The sequence below is a fragment of the Cyanistes caeruleus genome, chromosome 8 (genome assembly GCF_971803275.1).
Source record: "Cyanistes caeruleus chromosome 8, bCyaCae1.hap1.1, whole genome shotgun sequence".
NCBI lineage: Eukaryota > Metazoa > Chordata > Aves > Passeriformes > Paridae > Cyanistes > Cyanistes caeruleus.
The window spans coordinates 28551959-28571297 of NC_141708.1; the positions used below are offsets into that span (position 1 = coordinate 28551959).

Sequence of the window (19339 nt, forward strand, 5' to 3'; positions counted from 1 at the left end):
GCAGAGGTGGGACAGTAGATGGTGGCTATTTTCACTCTAAAAGTAGTTTCTAATTTAATGACATTTCTTTTCTCTGCCTTTCTCAGCAGAAAACTGCTTGCCAGCAAACTCCACCACAGGAACGGCTGAAGAATTGACAGAATACCCTGAAATGAGTTTGTGCTCTTAGTTCTGTATTGACAAGCAACAATATACACTGAATTTTTCACAGCAGTTGCTGTTTACTACTAAAATCTTAGTGGTGGATGTATTACTCAATGATGTTCTCCCATTATTTCAGTATGTTCACAAGTATTATATGTTCATAATGAAGATTAAAGATGTCATCAAAAAGATGACACTAACTTTTGAAGCTTTGAAAGCAGAACCAAGCAGTCCAGTGGTTTTCCAAACATAAATTTTTAGGCATAGGCTTCTTAGAAATTAAGAAGATTAAAAACAAATACCACAAAGTTCTATACTTGTATTATTGGAAAAATGAAAACTATGGAGTTAGAACAGTACAATTTAAGTAAATCAGAGTAATTTTCATCAGATTCAGGAACACCATATGAAGATATTGGGACAAAAGAGCCTGGAACTTGGACATTAATTTAGAAGCTTAAACAGAGGTTACCAACTACAGCAACTTCCAAGAAGTGAGTTCCAATGAAAAACAGCCTTCAAGGCTGTCATGTATATTAGATTCCAATCCCAGAATCACTATGTATACACCTGAGCATGAAGTTTGACCACAGGAATAGCAGCTTCCCAGATAATGTATTTCCAATAAATCTTTCTGTACTCCAAGTGAAAATTCACACATTATTTGCCATTTTCTAGAATGCATCAGTAAAAGATAAAACCTCACTGAAGACTTCCTGTGCTACTGTGGTTATCTCTTGCCAAGAGATATACTGGCCTAACCCAAAAGTCAGGCTTTCAGGTAAAGGAGTGTGAAGGACCAGTGAGTTACTCAATTTGTCCTACAGGACAGAATTTCTTTGGTGATGAAGGTAAATAATGAAAATTCTCTGAGCAGAAGCAGAAAGCAGAACTCCATGCTACATTTCACGTTAGTGATGTTATGTGCTCTGTATCCCATAAAGGGTGCTCTCCACTATGATGGGCGTGGATGGGAAATGTTGAAGGACGGACAATATGAATTGCAGAGTATCTGACTCTCTCTGGGTTTGCTCTCAGTGACTCTCAGGATGTTCACAGACACTCTGTACACTGCAGTGTACCCACACCCAGAGAGGAGTATCTGCCACTCAGGCTTTCTATCATTGCCCAAACACACCTCCACACCTGCATGAGGTGTGTCTCAAGTGGGTTTACCCTGGCTTACCCAGAATATCTCCTGGGCAGACAAAATCACCTCCCCCCCCACTGGCACTACAGTCACATGTACGTTCTGACAGTCTCATTCCTCTGACACACTAATGAATCTCGGTATCCCCTCACACACCTAAAGGGAAAGGTTGCCCAGCTTCCTCCTCCATGGTCCTGTTCTGTCACAATTGTTGCCAGATAAAACTTGGCAGCTGCAAGAAAGACTAAAATCGCTGATGTTTTACAGGCTTGGTAGGCAGCAAAAAGGCAACAGCTACTTCAAAATCCCAATCACCCCAACACAGGTAAATAACAAGATTTCTGAAACTAGAACAATTATACTTCATTAAATAATTACACCACAAGAATAATGTCTTCTTTCTCTTTCCAGCCTCGCACCTCACTGGAGTATTGGGCATCTAACAGTGTCATCAGTTCTCACTGTATCACATTCACAAGCAGAAGAAATATAAATTAAAAAAATCTCTAACCACATACAAAATTGGAAATGTGTATTTATTAATGCCATAATGAATTTCAGTCAAAGAGGCACAGACTGAGGTGAAATCATCCTTTGCTTTCAGGCACAGAACAAACTCAGACACTTCTTTAAGAAGTGCTCAACTGAAATACAAAAATTACTTTTAGGAAGATCATGGGAGTACAGAATGCAATTAATTCTCTTTATTAACCTCACCTTTTGTATTCTAAGAAAGGAGGAAATGCAGTAAGTCAACACTGTTCATTTGAGTACAGCCTGTCAAGAAATATGTGTCTTTTTAATGTTCTTCTCTGCTTTGAGTAAGATCTTCATTGTACTTTGCAAGATGAAAAGAGGAAAAAAAACCTGAATTTCATCTGGCTCATTAAATGAAAGGCTTTTAATGTGTACTTCTTGTAACTAGCTTGCACCTGAAGGACTCATTTCATGACTACTCTCTTAGAAAGTTACGCAAAAAAAGAAAAGTTTATGTTGAGGAAAGATTACATACTTTTTATATTATTTTTGGCTTACTAGCACTTTTATTTTCATTACAGCTGTAACAAAACATCTCAAAATTTAAAAATCCCAGCTTCTCAAAGAACAAGCATAGTATTTTAGCATTAACCTCCTGAAATGAAAGTTCAGCCAAAGCAAGGAAGATGTGTAGAAAGCAATACTGAGAACACTTTGCTCTAAGGAAATAAATGTATTAGAATCATACACATTACAAGTCTGAAGTCACATTAATAAATTACTCATTTGAGAAATTAGACTGGCAATTTAAAACTTACTACAGAGTCATTTTGAGAAGTGAATTATTAAAAAAAGTAAGGTAATTAACACTAAATTATTTGTAAATAACTACAGAAAGAAATTAGTAACTAAAAAATTCTGTTTTAGCAAGTTCATTTTCTCTAAGTAGTAGAACATCTTTCATTGACTACCAATGCTTCAGGAACCAGAAAGCACTTTGCCCAGTCTCAAAAACTAATTCAGAACTGCCCTTGCCCAAGTTATAGTCACAAAAGGGAAAAAATATAACAAGAACAACAGGAAAAATCTTACAAGATTTCCAAAATTGCCTGGAAGAAGAAAAAAATGTAACTATTTTATACTCCAGCTAAAATTCTGGCCATGTGTCAAACTGATTCATTCCAGTGAGATCCAGATTTCATCCCAAGAGCAATTAAATTCTCAGCAAAGCAGTTAAAACCCATCTGTCTCTTCAAGGCAGATTTCAATTATTATTCCATAATCCTATGCCCTTATAATTACATTGATGTTCACTCTGCATATACCCAAGAACACTGGTTTTATTTATTTCAGGAAAAATGAACACAGCACAGATTCACACTGCTACTGGAGTCTACCAGAAAAAGAGGGCAGAGAACTCAATCTGACAGTACAGGGAGCACTCTGAAAGCTTCCTGTCCAAACCTATTGGCCTAAATGAAATTGTTTTAACAGAAACAAAAAAAAAAAAAAAAACAAATCACATCACAAGAACTTCCTCTCTTGTGAATATTACAGAAAGAATCCAGAATTATTGCAATGTTTTCAGTTTCAAGTTTTGCTTCTTGCAGACTTTGAGCACTAGAATGTTGCAGCACCTTTAAAAACAAGCAGATACCTCAGAACAGTAACAGCTGTACTACCCATCCTTCTCAATGTAAATAAGGACTTGCACATGCCAAAAACATTTAAAGCTTCACTCTGAACAAACACATACTAAAGCTTCTGCTTCCTATGTGTCTGCTTAATGCACTGGAGATGAGAAAACACCTCAAACCCTGCTACAACAAGAGAGGGTAAGCAAAGGATCCATGATCAGGTCAGGATGCCTGTTTGAGGCTACACTGCTTACATGTATGGTGAACAGTATTTTCAGAGAAAAATTAATGAAACAAAAAATCTAGCAAAACTAAACTACAACCAGGAGTTGTACCTCCCACTGCTGAGCAGCTTTCTGCCATGAAGCAGTAAAGGAACTAGGCATTGCAGTCAGCAACTAAATCCCAGGACAGGAGCAAAGAGCACAGCTATCATCAAGTGAGAGCATCTACAGATAAACACTTCCATTCCTGCTAATTTACACAGCCATCAACTGCTCTGCTAAGCATCAGTCTGCTCACACAGAACTGAACTTGGTGCTCAGCAGCAAAAACCACCTCTCGAAAAGACTATGAAGAGCACCAACAAAATCAGTGCTTAGAAATTTGAACGGAGTGAAAGGAGTTCAACACTTAAAAAGTTATCCAAGTGATTTGTTAACTTTGAAAGTGGAAATGGAACAACAGTGGACTCAGTTATTTTCTGTTATGCAATTAGACAATAGAAATATTTTCATCCTTACAAAAACCCCACATATTTCCTATCAAGCTCTAAGTTCCCCCTACGATATTATTTAGATGTGCATGATTCTTAAATCTCCAACACTGGATTACACATTTTCTCCATAGCTGTTCACTCAGTTAGTAAAGAACAGAAGGACTGTACTAAAAGAGGCCAAATTTATTTTATTCTTCATCCTCATGTCTTTAAAACCACGATGTACTGAGAATAGCAAAGATATTGGCTTTTCTGTTCCCCAAAAAGGAACAATGAGCTTCAGAGCCAGCAAATTCCTGCTGTTGCCTTCCTATGCTTGTTCTCATTTCAGAATCCCAGTTAAAATCCCTTTACAAAAACTGCCTTTCCAAAGATGGTTCAAACACTCCTAATCTACGATCACCCAATGGGAGCTGCACTGCCACCTATGGAAAAGCTTAGGAAAAGCATTTAGCATTTGTTAATACTAAGCATACAGCTTAAAACACTAACAAAACAACAGCAGGATGGAAATGAGGAAGAAAAAGGTGAATTGTGCACTAAACATGACCAATTACTCAGCACACAGTTCCCTAAACTGTTACTCAGCCCCAGTGCTTCTACTCACCCCAGCCTGGTGCCACAGGAACTCCAGAACTACTGCTTTGGTGACTGCCCTGGAAATACTAAATCCAAGGGGCAGGCAGGCTGGCATTAGCCCAAGCACTCCAAATTCTTAAATCTGATTCTCATCAATTGGATTTTGACACACAGATATGAACTGCTTTTAACTCACCACAGTAGAGGATAGAAACTGCATAATTTGATCACGTATCTCCCAGCAATCAAAACATCTGACGTTTGACTAATCACAATAATTATTCTCAATGCCTTCACTTTTTTGTCTTTATACTCCTTACTTGCAAAGAAAAGGAAAACCTTGGAACAAAAGCTTACAGCAACCTACTCAAGAGCACAATTTTTCAGAAATAATGAAAACTGCATCAGAAATTCTTCTGCATCTTCAGATTAGAAAAGATCATTGTTTAATCTTTAGGCTAAAGAAATCAAATGTATCATAATTCCTACCAAAACCAAAAAGTACAGGGAAAAAAAAAATCCCACTAGTAAGTGGTAATTCAACACTTCAGAGCTACATTTTCCCCCTCAAAACTCAAGCTACTGAAAATACACTTATGTCTTGCAAAAATACAACATGCTCTTGATGCATTTCTCATTCATATAGAAGTCACAGTACAGTAAGCACTGAAATTCTGGAGAAGTACTAACAGGATAAAAATTCAAAATGGGTAGAAACAATACATGATCTTCTAGATTTAACATCAAGTCTTAAAATCTCTTCCTTTCTCCACCTCCTCAAAAACAACTAAATATATTCTTCCATTTTTAAGCTCTCTCCAAGAGCTTTTTACTTTCAATAAACAAAGAAATAATCCAAAATAGTGAACAAGAGGATCAAAGATTTCTAATGTACTTCTGCTCCACATGGCTTACAACAGCTTCTGTCAATCAACACATTGATTCAACAGCAACTCATACCCATGCACAAATTAATTCACAGGGGCTACATGTATCAAAACCTAGATATATATATACTCCAAAAGCACAGTAAAAAAAGTGTCTTCAATTGTTTGTTACATTTCAGAGTATGTATCAAAACACCTATATTTAAAATTTACAAAGGACAAAGTTTAAAAATTTCCCTCTTTTTTTGGCATGTGCATGCATGTGTCTGGAGACAAGGGTGCTTGTTTTAGCAGTGGCCTCCATGAAACTTGGGTTTTCCCTATAAACACCAATAAAGCTACAAAACTCATACTACAAATCTAACAGCTTTTCCAAGCTGGCCACAATTGCCACAAAAAGTTAATAACCACTGCTAAACTCTTTCAAGCACTAGATCCCAACATCATAATTTAAGATGGAGAGCAAACAAAACCACAAGCAGCTGAAAATATATCAGCAAGTCATATTTAGTTACACATGAAGAATATAATTGCATATCTGAGCCCAAGTCTTAAAGTGTATCAACATTACTAAACTGGCAGAGGTGACAAAGTACCTAACATGTCTTAAACATGTGAAGAATGACACATCAATTAAACCTAATTGGTTTTGTCAAATGTTCTGATTGTTAACATCATGTTAATAAAATCCAAATTGCTTAATTCAGGAGTCTGTGCAGATAAAGGGATATGAACAGGACAGACAAACAGAATTCTCTTCTGGCCCATTAAAATTCCAAGGTTGGCTCCCTGATCTCAGATGGAAGATCACAGCAACAACTCTTCATACACTCATATTTAATGATGCTTCTTGCAGATTAGTTTGAGTTTAGCAGCAAGAAAAAAGTCATGCTGTACTTGTGTTTCCCACTGCAGATGTACAAATAGCCCTGCTACAGTGAGCTACAGCCAGGTCTACCTCAAAGATGCTATGATTGAATGAAGAGAGAAAGCAAGTATCTGCTTCAGCTCACAAGGGCCCTTTGAGCACACAGTACAGAAACAACAAATGCAAGAAGCCACAAAGGCAATAGCCATTTTCTGGCTTTTTCACTCCTATGTTTAGAGAATAGTAGGAGCTATTGAACCTATCCTTTGCAGAAATCAAATTCCTTTATTCTTTGTGAGCACTGCTATGAAATTGCATAAGGACCTGTTTTGTCCTGACTTTAGATTAAGGGAAGAAAACAATGTGTGCAAACAGCCTGATCAAGGCCACCTGCCCAGAAACAGGAGCTCCTAAACAAGAAGTTTCACAAAGCTATCAACTACAGAGGAAAGAGGAAACAATTATATATTTTTTTAAAAGCACTAATATTTAAAAAATATATTTAATAAGCAATAAATGTAACATTTTTAAGATCCTAAAAATGCAAGTTAAGAATATAGATACATACTATGCTGTTCATTTCTGAAGAGTCGTAACTTCCACACGGATGGACACTTCCTATAGGTTCCAGCCCTTCTTCATCCCACATGTATGTGCCATCAGAGCTGTCAGATGGAGAAAGCTCAAAGGAGGAGCCAGCTCTGTAGTTCATCTCTGAAGAGATGACATTCTCAGTAGTGTGTTTTGTGCTTTCACTGTTGTCATCCACTGCTTAAAGAAAACAGCATCAGTTAAGATTCCAAAAACAACCCAGTATTAAAAAAATAAATGTTAAAATGCCTGTACTAGTGTGCTACCTTTGCTGGAGCTGTACTGTAAAAGAAATATCTGAAAGCTTTGCACATTATTGTTCCCTCATCCCAGAAGCAGGCAAAGCTCAAGCTGGCTTGGCAGCTACAACCAAGGAATCTTCCAACCCACATCTTTGCTAACCTTTTACATTGTCCTAATTCACCCACCGTGGAAGCTACTTTCTAGAAATCTGCATCTCTTTAACATATTAGAAGGTGGGTCCAAAAATACATCCTTTGGATCTAGTCTCTCAATTGCACCATCTCTCAAACCAGTTTTTACCATGAGAAGCCCATCAAAGATTTGAAAATGTGGCTTTCAAAAGCATCTTCTTGTGTCTTCAACTAATTTTTAAAGAATTAATATGCATCAGAAAAACAAAAAACACCCAGTAACAATCCTGTTTATAACTGAACTAATTCAATTACACATCCTACACTTATTTCCACTACTTAGAAGCAGTTACAGCTGTTCTCTGCCTACAGAGGTGGAGGGAACATGAGGTGAAATTTTCTTAAAATATCACCAACCCAGAAAATGAATGGCAAAGCAAGGATATGAGGAATCCCACAACCACACCACAAATGTGTTTAAAGAGGTCACCCTCATTTTTATCACAAAGAGCTCCTCAAAGTAATGCTTGGGGAAAAACTACAATGCAGAAAAGGCACAAGCAAACAAATATGCCAGCATAGAGCAGTTCCATTCTGAAACAAATCATAAGCAACGGGCAATTACATTAAATAACTTAATTACCATTACAGAATTTTGATTTAGCACCTAAATTTTCAAACAGAACATAAAAAGATATTTACCAGACACATTTATATCAAGCCAGTCATCAGCATTACAGCAAGATCCTCCACCTTCCTTGAGAGTCGTGAACGGCTCGATGGACGTTCTGCTCCCGTGCTCTAATTTCTGAAGGCAGCTTTCCTTCTGCCGGATTTGTACAGTTCTGTTTGCCTCTTCTATATCTATGAAATCATCACTGAAGTCTTCACTCAAATCGTTTTTCTCAGAGGATGACAAAGAAGATATAGATATTTCATCTCCATCATCGCTCATACACATCACTTTTGACCCATGTTTTCCCAGACCTTCATGCAGGCCCTCACCAGGTTCTGTTCTTTGAGCCCTGCTCTCTAGAATACTGTTTTTATCTACGGCTCTATTGATATTTGCTGAAATCTCCACATTCTCCACAATGCGCGTGTCCGGAGCCGCACTTTTGCTGCCATCCACAAGGGATCCAGCATCTCCAGCAAACCGCTGCCTGGTAGGCTTCAGCAGAGAAGGCCGACCTAATCTGTATCCATAGGAAGGTGCTGACCCAGATCCATTTGACAGCGGGGGTTTCTTGGAACAAGGAGCTGACACAGCTGAGTACGGTCTGGTAAATCCATACCTCATCGGCTCATTTCCATTGGGTACATCCAACTGACACGCGTTTCTTGACAGCAGAGTAGACCTCTGAGATGTCCTGGCAGCAAGATTTTGACTATGGTAAGGCCTTGTAAGATCCACAGCTTTATTAAAGGAATGTGACCTGGTTAGAGATGCAGCGGGAAGGAAAGAATTCTGAATGGAATGTGAAAAACTTTGTGATCTTACCATTTTGTCACAGGAAAAAGCCTTGCTATTGTCTGTAGATTGTGCCAAGCTTTCTCCTGAATTTGTCCTTGTGGTACTGGAATTAGCTCTAGGTCTCTGCAAACCTACCACTGGCCGATTTCCATAGAATCCATTTAAATTTGATCTTGGAGCATTGAGTCCAGAGTATGTCCTTCCTGACAGGGTACCTTTGGTGAATTTAGCTGAACTAGAGAGTCCAGGTATAGACTTTGGGTTTAATTCCTCAGTAGAAGACACAAACATATTGGTTTGCTTTGCTGCTTTTGACACAACCGAAGCAGTACTGTTCAAACCCACCCTGAGCTCATCATTGCCCAATGCTCTTTGAGACTGAGGATACTTCTCAGAATCAATTAATTTTTCATTACAGTTGCGTTTGGTGTTGGGCTCCCTCCCATTCTGATCATTAAGCTGATATTTGTTTGATTTTTTCCAGTTGAAAGCAAGGGAAGACATTCCAACAGTGCCATTGTGCTTGCCAAAATTTTTGCCACCGTTACTCCCTGCTAAAGTCACAGCCGTCCCGTTTGGCATAGGTTGCAAAACACTCCCTAAAGTTTTCGTTCCATATTTCGGTAGCCTGGAAACCAAGGATGTCCTGTTTTGATTTTTTTCTTCCATGAGCTATTGGGTACATTGGTCCTTAAAGGGTGCTTGAATCTGAGAAAGAAAAATAAAACAACATTAAACCTGAATCAGCCACACATTAAACACAGTTTTCGATATATCTGCAGCTATATGCTTCCTAGATTCCTATGCCTAACTCCCACCATGCTGATAAAAAGTAACCCAGATACATTTTGTGAACTCAAGTTCTAGCAGTTACTTGGCAGTAGTATGTTCTTCAGATCACAGCTCACTCCCCCAAATTTCATTCTCTACATAAACCATCTTTTTTTTGTTTTCCTTTTCTAATCTATAAAATAACTTGAGAAGAGGTTGGATCATTTTTTAGGTTTTTTTTTTAATTTACCCATTTTCAGCAACAAACAGACCTTTTCAACTGTGTTACAATTATTAAGTTATAAACTTAAGATTTAGTATTTTTAAAATAAAAATTTATTTATTTTACTTAATTTTTTAAAATTTTACTTAAAATTTATTAAAATAAAATATGACATAGCAAAACCCTGTGATCAGTAACATAAACCTGCAAAAACTATAATGTAAAATCTGACTAAAAGCTAATTTTTTGAGATTGCTTTCAATTTCCCCAATGTCTAAAATATAGGAAATAACTACTCATCACACATCTCACAACAACATGTTTTGTTCCCAGACCTTATGGATATACCCAAATCAAGATCCACATTCCTAATCATTCTTTCCTCTTTGTATGGAGACTGTAGTCTATTTTGGAAATCATTCACATTACAAAACCTGAAGTGCAGTACAACAGTTGAATAAGGTCAGCATTAGTAACTGAATTTAAAAGTTCTACTTACTCAAAGTACAGAAAATAACTTGTGTAACCACAGCAAGCATTACTCTAAAGTGAGTCACTCCCTGAGCTGCAAGACTCACTAAGAAACACTTAGTTTCTTAGTGATACAATCAAAGATATAACCAAAGATAAAGTCCAAGTGGCATTAAATTCATGCAAACTGAAATACCCTTAGGATTTGTCAGTGAACAGGATGCCCCAGAGCACTACTTCTGGAAGCTGATCTCCATTACAAAGACAGAAAGAGAAAGGTACTGCAGACAGGGCATTTAGGGGCTCCTAACTTTTGAAAACATCAGAATCCACATTCTGCAACTGGCGAGTGCATTTCCATTTTGAACCACAACGCAAATCCTGACTTTTCAAACACTCAGCGAATTCTTGCACACCAGAGACATTGCCCTCATCCAGGTGTGCAAAGAAATACAAAAGTATTTCCCCCTGGGACCAGCAGAACATTTCATACACCACCTGCATGCACACGGATCGAAGTGTCTAATGTCACACCTCTTGCCTACATTGCACCTGCATACCTTGCACAGGAAAATATCATTAAGCTTTAATAGCAACATCAAAGATCTTTATGTCAACTACATACAATAAAGTACACCCCTTTTTTTAATACCTCCATGAATAAAAAATAGCCTTTAACATGCTGATGAATTAATTCCCAGCAAGAACCATACTGCAGATCCCCGAGAAGATAACCTGACTCTAAAGAACTAGCAAGTCTTGTGAAGTAATCTTCCAAATTGAAAAAGTTAAATTAGAAAGCTGCTAATTTAACTTGCATGCTTTATGGCTAATTCCCTTTTCACATCCATCTACCATCTCTTAGGTGACTGCAAAATTTAAATGAGGCCATTTAATTATATCACTTTAATCCTCCACCAAGTACTGCAAACTAAATTTGAAAAGATTACCTTTCATTTCTCTAGGAAGGGCTCTTGCTCATTTATCCTTGATTAGGCAAAGACAACACAGTATCTTCATGAAAACCATACTGATAGCCTAGAACACTTCAGATAATTAAATTAAAAGACAAACAATACTACTCTGTATTTTATCAGCTGCGTAACTGTAACTACTGCACCACCTTCTCCAGTCCAGGTTTCATTTGTTTCATTGAAACACAATGTCATCAAAAAAACCACTAAAACTTAACAGCATCATGTCTGGCAGATGTTTCCCAGAAAATGGGGACATTTCTTATTACAGTCTCTAAACCTTCCACAATCTTTACATGTATTTAGTAGGAAAGATTATGCTAGCCTAACAATGAAACTCCCTTATCAAGCAGCAGTGTGCATACCAGTTAGAGTGTGATTTCTGCAGCCCAGAAGACAAATTCAACAGTATTTCAATTGTGGCCTGTTATACTATGAAGAAATTCAATGTATTTTTAGACTTAAATAATCTATGGATTTTTAAAAGAACTGACATTTGGGCAAACAAGTTTTATATTCTTTGCCTTGGGAAATACATTATCCAGTGCACACAAGCCTAATCAGGAATTAAGCTAATTATAAAGAGCCTAGCCTTACGTAATGATCCAGGGAAAAGGAGTTAAAATCCACAAACCCCCTCTGAAGTATAATCTGAATTAAATGAAAAGCTGCTACATCCTTACCTTCAAGGATATTCAGGATCCTGGTGATAAGCAAAAGGATATTCATTCTCACCCTCCTTGGTACTTCCTCTACAGGATTATTTACACCTCAATCAAATCCTGCACTGTTAGTTTCAACTGGCAAGCACAACATTCACTCTAACTTCATTCACAGTTTGTTTCAGCACCACCAGGAAGGCAGTTTCCTATACATTAACTACTCTGCAAAGTCCAGCTTTGCATCTGAGATTCTGCCCTACAGAAGAAGACAGCTTAAAGATTGATACGTTTGAAAGCTTAAGCACCTTAAAATACTTCAAGCTATGAAGCTTAAAATACTTCAAATACTATGATCCCTGCCACCAGGAAGATAACAGCATTTTCCAGTTCCAGATTCCTGAATAGGACCGAATTCCCCTCCTATTGTCACAACAGTGTGGAATACCCAGCTGATGGATGAAACACATCTGACAGACTGGTGACAGGCCAGAGTAATTCCCCTCTGCAGATCTTCTGCCATGCCAGCAGTTTCAGATCTGTGTTTCATTCACAGAAATTTAAGGGCATGTGTATTGCAACTCTGTCCTGTGCACAGCTTATAAAATCATCTCTTACACTTCTGGGTTATTAAAAATACATTAGATCAGTTATGTGAAAATATCTTATTTCCATCAATGTAGGGAGGTATTGAAAGTCATCAGGGAAAAATCTGTGAGGTTTGCAGAAGCAGCAAAAGGCTTCCTTAGCACTTGCTTAAGAACACTGCAAGATGGGCAGCATGACTGCAAGTCAATTTTCAGCTTTAAGAGGACCATGGGAGCTTAAAAAGAATGGAAGAAACTGGCAAGAGATCCAGCTGGTAAACACCTGCTCTGAGCATGAGGAGCCCTGGGGAATTCAAGTTCATGAATCCTGAGGAAATTGTGCATGCTGTATGAATTAAAATAAATCAGAATGCAACTAGAAATGCTGATAGCTTCAAGATTGAACTTTGAGTATTTACAATTTTTTGTGTTGTTTACTCTGCACAAAGTTCAGTTCAGTCAAAAATATCACCTTCAGTCCAAGATCCAGTAAAATTTATCAGCTCTGCAGTAAAATCCTCCAAGCCTGCCTTCTTTCTCCTGTCGTCCATCTCTCCAAAACACTTGTTCTTGAATCAATTCCCAATGCTTTACCAAGGCATCCATGAATTTTAGCCACTCTCCCTTGTCCTATCCAAACACCAGACTCCCTGACACTGCGTTCTCAAAGTACCATAGTGAGCAATATAGCAAGAAATTCCAAGATGGTGAGGGCTTATTGTTCTGTTTCTCTGAAATTACCTTGCTTTTTTTTTGTCCCAAGTTGTGAGGTTCTGTTTTCAGATCTCAAGGTATCTTAGAGATACATCCGTTTTGGTTTTTCCTCCCTCGCACTAATGAGGTTCTACCTGCTTTGAAGGGTTGATCTATCAAACACCAAAAAAAACAGTTATCCAAGCTGCTCTGGTGCTCAATTTACTGTCAAAATATATTAGGTCAAAGAACATGAGCAGAACATGATAATGAATAAAGGCAGAAGGAGCAAGACATACATCATAAAGAGACTGGAGTTTTAGTGTTTCTAACATTGAGCAGTATCTTTAGTCAATACAGTAGAAAATGTAACATCCCCTGCCATCTCTAAAAGCATTCTTGCTATTCATCAGAATTCTTAATGTTTGATAAGGCAGGAGGACATAAGCACTTACTGGAGAAAAATAAATAGGTAAGTGCAGCTCTATTTTGTGGAAGAAATCCACCACAATATTTCCAGAATCAAAACCTCCCTTTGCATCCATCCCTCAGGGCCACACTGTCAATTCACTCTGCCATGAATGCTGTTTACAGAGTATCAGGCACCTCAACGAAGCAAAAAAGGGCTAAGTGTTACCTGCCCAAACAAGAATACTCTGTAATTGTTGCCCACTTGTGCTCTTCATATTAGTAAAACAAAAGCTATGCATTTTAAACTCCAAATTTTTACATCAAACCTAATCAAAACATTGAAATAAAACAGGGCATGAGTTATCATAAGCCCCTTGAGATTTTATTGAAAAAAAAGTCAGGCAAATTTTAACTACAAGAAAAACTTCTGCTAAAATCCTCTGTCTCGAACAAGTTAAGTTGCACTGATTTTCATCATTCTTATACAACTAACAAGGTGGAAGGCAGTCAAGGTCTAGATGTTTAGCCAGCTGCAGCAAGGAGCAGCTTCAGCACAAAGAAAAGAAGGTGGAAGAGTGTAACTGAGGGAACAGATAAATTACTCCCAGTAAAAGAGATTATCAGGGTCTGTGAAGAAGAAGGACTTGACAATGCAATTTCGGGTTCCTCTTAAGTGTTAATGCAGGTTATTATGGTTTGTTCATAAATGAGACATGAAGTGCAATGACAGTTACTCTTTCCAGCTTTAGTGCTGACAATCTAACTGCTGTAAGGGACAGAGGTCAGAGGGAAACTGGAATAAGGCACTGGAGATGCATGACTCCTCTCTGAACCTGCTATTCATCTGATGCATCCTCTTGGAGGAAGTCATCAATTCCTTTCTTCAGCACATCTTGCTCCATCTGGACGAGCAATGTCAAGCCTATACCTGCAGATATAAATACCAGACAGCCCTTGCATAACCAGCTCCAAAACACAGGACCCAGAGCACAGTGGTTTTCACTGGCATCCAAAGAACACAAGGCCCAGATGATAAAAGCACTACATTAGGTGTGCTGACCCCTGCAAGAACACTGCAAGAGGTGAGAGGGATATATTGCCATATACCAGAAACAATTAACATAATCATGACCAATACATCTTGCTCCAGTGCAGAAACACCCCTGCTAGAAGGAATTAAATTATGTGGATTACTTCACTCATTGTGTTATGCAAGGAACAGCCTCCTGTGAACTGAACCAATCCAAGAGATTCAACCTGAGTGAGCAAGTCAAGCTTCTTCACTAGGGTTGCTTAATAGCTCTTAAATAGCAAAAGATGCAGATGTTTTCAACATATTTGTAAGAGAAACAAAGAGCCTTTACTTGTTTCTCTCTTTGTTGATACTTTAAATTGTTACCAAATTTGCAGGGATAACAAAAATAAGGGGAAAAACTGAAGTAAGAAAAGACAGACACTGCCTGCCTTACACATCCAGAGCCCTGCAACCTAATGACAAAGTCACACAGCTACAAAGAAGCCAAAACCTGTAAATCATTCACCATCACCACTTCCCAAACCCTTCCAAAAACAACCCCAAACAAACATACTGTGACTATAAAGCACATTTATATCTAGGTTCCTATGCTGTATTAGTATTTCCCTGCATTTAGCAAGATTTCTGTCCTGGAAGATAAGCCATAATTGTGTATATGTTTGTGTGCAAGTACATAGATTATGGAAAGACTCTCCTCCCTCACATCAGAGTCTTTTTTTCCAAGGTTTCTCAGACAGGTAAATTTTTGGCATTCTTACATGATGAGTAAGGCAGCAGGTAATCAGAAACCCACCTTTCAGAAGAGTTTTAAAGGTAGCATCACTGCTAGCATCATAAAGCCAATTTAAATTTTATGTGGTAGCTAAGATTGACTGAAAAATCCCAAAGAGGAGTTGCAGTCTAGAATTAAAGCTTTCTACCAGTGAAATGTCAGATCTTGATCTCCCCTTAACACATTTTGTGATTATGTCAGCATCAAAGCAACTGATAGCAGGAACAGGCCCCTGCTTCTGCTGATGGTATTAGTCCTTCAGCAACAGCATTTCACATGGGTAATTAAATCTGTCTTGTAAGAACAAATCCAGAAAAACTGCATGTCTCAAAAGCAATGTCCTACTGCAAATCAGTAGGAATTGCCTGTTCTCTAGCAAATATTTCACTTATAAACAGAGGAATGACCCTTTTTTCCTCAGCACTATCCACTGTCACCAAGTGATTAAAACATACTATTTCTATCTCTAACTCTTCTAGGAAAGATTTACTTCACCATTGACTGAGTAACCAGCTCAAATAGTTGGTTACCAGTTACTGTTTTCTACTTCTCACATAGTAATACATGTTAGCTGGAGCAGGATTTTCTTGCTGATAAGAACAGGCAGGCTGAAAGCCAAGTGAAACTTGGTATACAACTAACTATAACTGGAAATATCCCTTTTTAGACTGCCATGTTCTCCATCCTACTCCTCTGGTTTGTTTATTTAACTGATGCATGTTCTTCCATGTAAAAACACTGGCTGTCTTGAGCTAGAAGCCTCTCACACTGGTACTAACACATTTTTCAATATATATTTTTTAATGATTAAATGACTAAAACCAGAAACAATACTTCCTGTCTGAACTGCTGCTGAACAATTTATCTATGTGGGCATCTTAAGATTAAGAATTTCCATGGGTTTAACTCTTCAACGAGGCTATGCTTTCAACCAATATCTAAGTTGCTTTTCTTTTCCCCCCTCCAGCCACATACACTCATTCTTTTCTTCTTTCTCCTGCTGCCTGAGTAACAATTCTAGTTACAGGTTAAGCTGAATGGCAAGCAGAGGTAATTGGAAGAGACTGCATGTAATTCATAGACTCACCAGTACTGGGATATCTTCAATAAGCCTGAAGAGGTTCACATTTGATAATTGAGCAAGATTAGACAAGATGAAGCAGTACAGAAGATAGAAAACAATAATTCTGAGATTTTCTTTTCTATATATTGCCAATGCTATTTCAGCATAGTTCAGTTTTTCACAGCCTATCGTGATCTCGAGAACAAGAACATGTCAGAACATTGCTACGTATCTAAAAAACATATTGTTAAGTCAGCCACTGCTGGGTTAAAAAAACACTAGAAAAAGGACTGACAAAGAAAATCTTTAACACTGCTATCATGAAAGACAGACAGTGAATCCTGGATAAGCTGGAAATATTATATAAATCATGGTATTTCACTGTGCCTGGATCATGGCATCTCCATGCCCAGTTCAATTCTCCATACAGTTCCGCCAGTCAATTTTATTTTAGAGGTGAGGAATACAAAAATCCCATTAGTTCCTGTGGTTGCCTTAAAATAAAAATGCATCAGGGAAGGGATGATCAGGGCAAACACAGAATGTGACTTCCTCAACCTTCAACCACTCTCAAGTCATAGAATTTCTTAAATTTGATGCAGTTTGTTTAGGAGCCCTCCACAGATCTCTTGTCCACTATTTCTTGTAACCTGTCCTTGAACCCCCAAACTTCTTGCATCCTTCACTGCCTTAAGCAAGGAGCTCCAGAACCCCAATAACGATTCTGTCAAGGTTATTTCACTGTCTTGCACAGATTCCCAAGGAAAACTACTAAAACTACTTCTAAACTCCCTACATTGCAAGAAGAGGCCACCGATACCTGTTCTCCTTGCTACCAAACAAACCAGTTTGTTTCCCATCTATGTGCTTTCACAAAGACACTGTACTGTACATAATTGTGTGTATTATTTGAAGTCTGACTTCTCTTTAACGTCCACACTTTCAGCATTCAGCTGAAACTTGCTCATTTGTAAACAACATCTTCAAAGTATAATTTTCTTGCTATTGAGTTTAATTTCATTAGTCCTGGACTCAATACAGCTTCTGTCTACAATTCCACTGATATAAATCAGTTCCCAGTTCAACACCATACTCCCTGAAAATGTTGCATACCAAACAACTTTGTGAGTTTGCCACAGCATAACAAATACCAATATGTTTTTGACAACAGACCGACAGCCTCCAGTATTTTAATGTGTGTTTTGTGTTTTTCTACCAGCTTTCTGATACACCAACAGCTATACTGGAATGTACTTCTCAAGGTCAGTTTCCTACAATGTGGAAGACTCAGATATTTGTTATGTCCTCAGAGGTTTGCAACGGAAGGCACAAAAAAAAAAAAAAATTCTCAGAGAAACAGAGATGTAACTTCAGTTACAAGTGACAACTTGTCACAGGATCAGTTTCAGAGTTACTCATCTATGTTGTATTTTATTCAAATTTACAGGAAGGTTATACATACTGTTTGTTTTGTTTAATCAGGATCTCAATGTAATCATAGTAAAGCTATAGCTATCCAAATTACCATTTCAGAAAGCTTTCATGATTAAAAGACTTACACAGAAAATTATTTTTTTCTGTTTTTAACTGTGTTTACTGATTGACAGGGCTACTCAGGTTAACAGATTGTGCTCCTCTCCTCAAGTCTCCTGTACTGACAGCAGCAGCCTGGATCTTGTCAAGTTTCTGCCTATGCAAGTTTGCCTGAGATGAAGGTTACTCAAAAGCCACAGCATCCCTAAACTCATCAAAAATATATAACGATGTGGTTATGTAGTAATTTTAACATGTAAGATCAGAAAAAAATAGCATTTAGTTAAAGGCAGTATTTAAAACAATTTACAAAAAAGAGTGTGAATTGAATTATCATCCAAATCCACATTGTAGTGATAAACTCTGCATCCAACCAGAAGAGGAGATTTTTCAGTCTCCAGCCTAAAGCAGATATATTATTGAGTCAAGAGAAGCTGGGACATTCAGTTCTCCCTGGATGCTTCCCTTGTGCCGTGTGTGTCACAAGCCATCTGGGCTGATTAGCCTAAAAGCACATAACTTCTTAGGCTTCAGGGAATAATTGCAGAAATTATTTACAATTTAAGGGTTATTCCTGATCCATAAATTGTTCAGCCACCTCATCAAAGTAAATCCTTATCACCCATTTCCTCTAGCTAAGAAGCCAAGCCTCCTTGCAGTGAGGACATTGCCAGTACTTCTTCAATAAAGGCCATTAAAATGCACTCTGCAGAGCAGGACCTCAACTCAGCCCAGACTAAGTGCTCATGAAAAACCCAACAATCTGCAGTGAAACAGGCATTTTAGCAAGAACTTGCGACACCAGTTCCCCATGTGACCAGGGATAAGCAAAAACCCCCACCCTGAGGAGACTTTCTTCAATTCCTATAGGATATTGTCAGCAGAACTGCTACAGCTGAATCCTCCTTTTAGAACAGAGAATGACTACTGAGCAAAGTCCAGATCTCTGCAAATCCAGCTACTTTTGATTAAGGAGGAAACAACATTCTCAGAATATCTTCCAACATGCACCTACTTGGTAGCAGTTTAAGAGTGAGCTGGAGAGTGTTTCCAAAAGCTATGAAGAACTGCAAAGACCTGTACTGAATAGCCAATTTTAAACTTTGGAACAACAATTTAACGCTGTTGGGATTTTACTGTAACATACATGTGTGCAGGTATCCAGAGATTTACATAATCTGTTTTTATTGCTCCAACTGAAACACAATACAGGATTTTCAACCTAATTATCAAAAGCACCATTAGTA

At 38.0% G+C, this 19339-nt stretch overlaps 1 protein-coding gene across 19 annotated transcripts in view; it reads right to left on the reverse strand.

Moving 5' to 3' along the window:
- The window catches only part of CCSER2 (coiled-coil serine rich protein 2), a 58158-nt gene that overhangs the window by 36217 nt on the left and 2602 nt on the right, over positions 1-19339 (reverse strand). For 10 of the 19 annotated variants that reach the window (XM_086900597.1, XM_086900595.1, XM_086900607.1 and 7 more), the window contains 2 exons: positions 8128-9607; positions 7029-7228 (listed from right to left, as the gene is read on the reverse strand). In XM_086900597.1, coding sequence (XP_086756723.1) covers positions 7029-7228; positions 8128-9568 — 1641 coding nt within the window. In that variant the 5' untranslated portion in view covers positions 9569-9607. Of the gene's footprint in view, positions 1-7028; positions 7232-8127; positions 9608-19339 lie in introns of all 19 variants that reach the window. The other 9 variants (XM_086900590.1, XM_086900592.1, XM_086900589.1 and 6 more) reach the window with 1 other exon arrangement.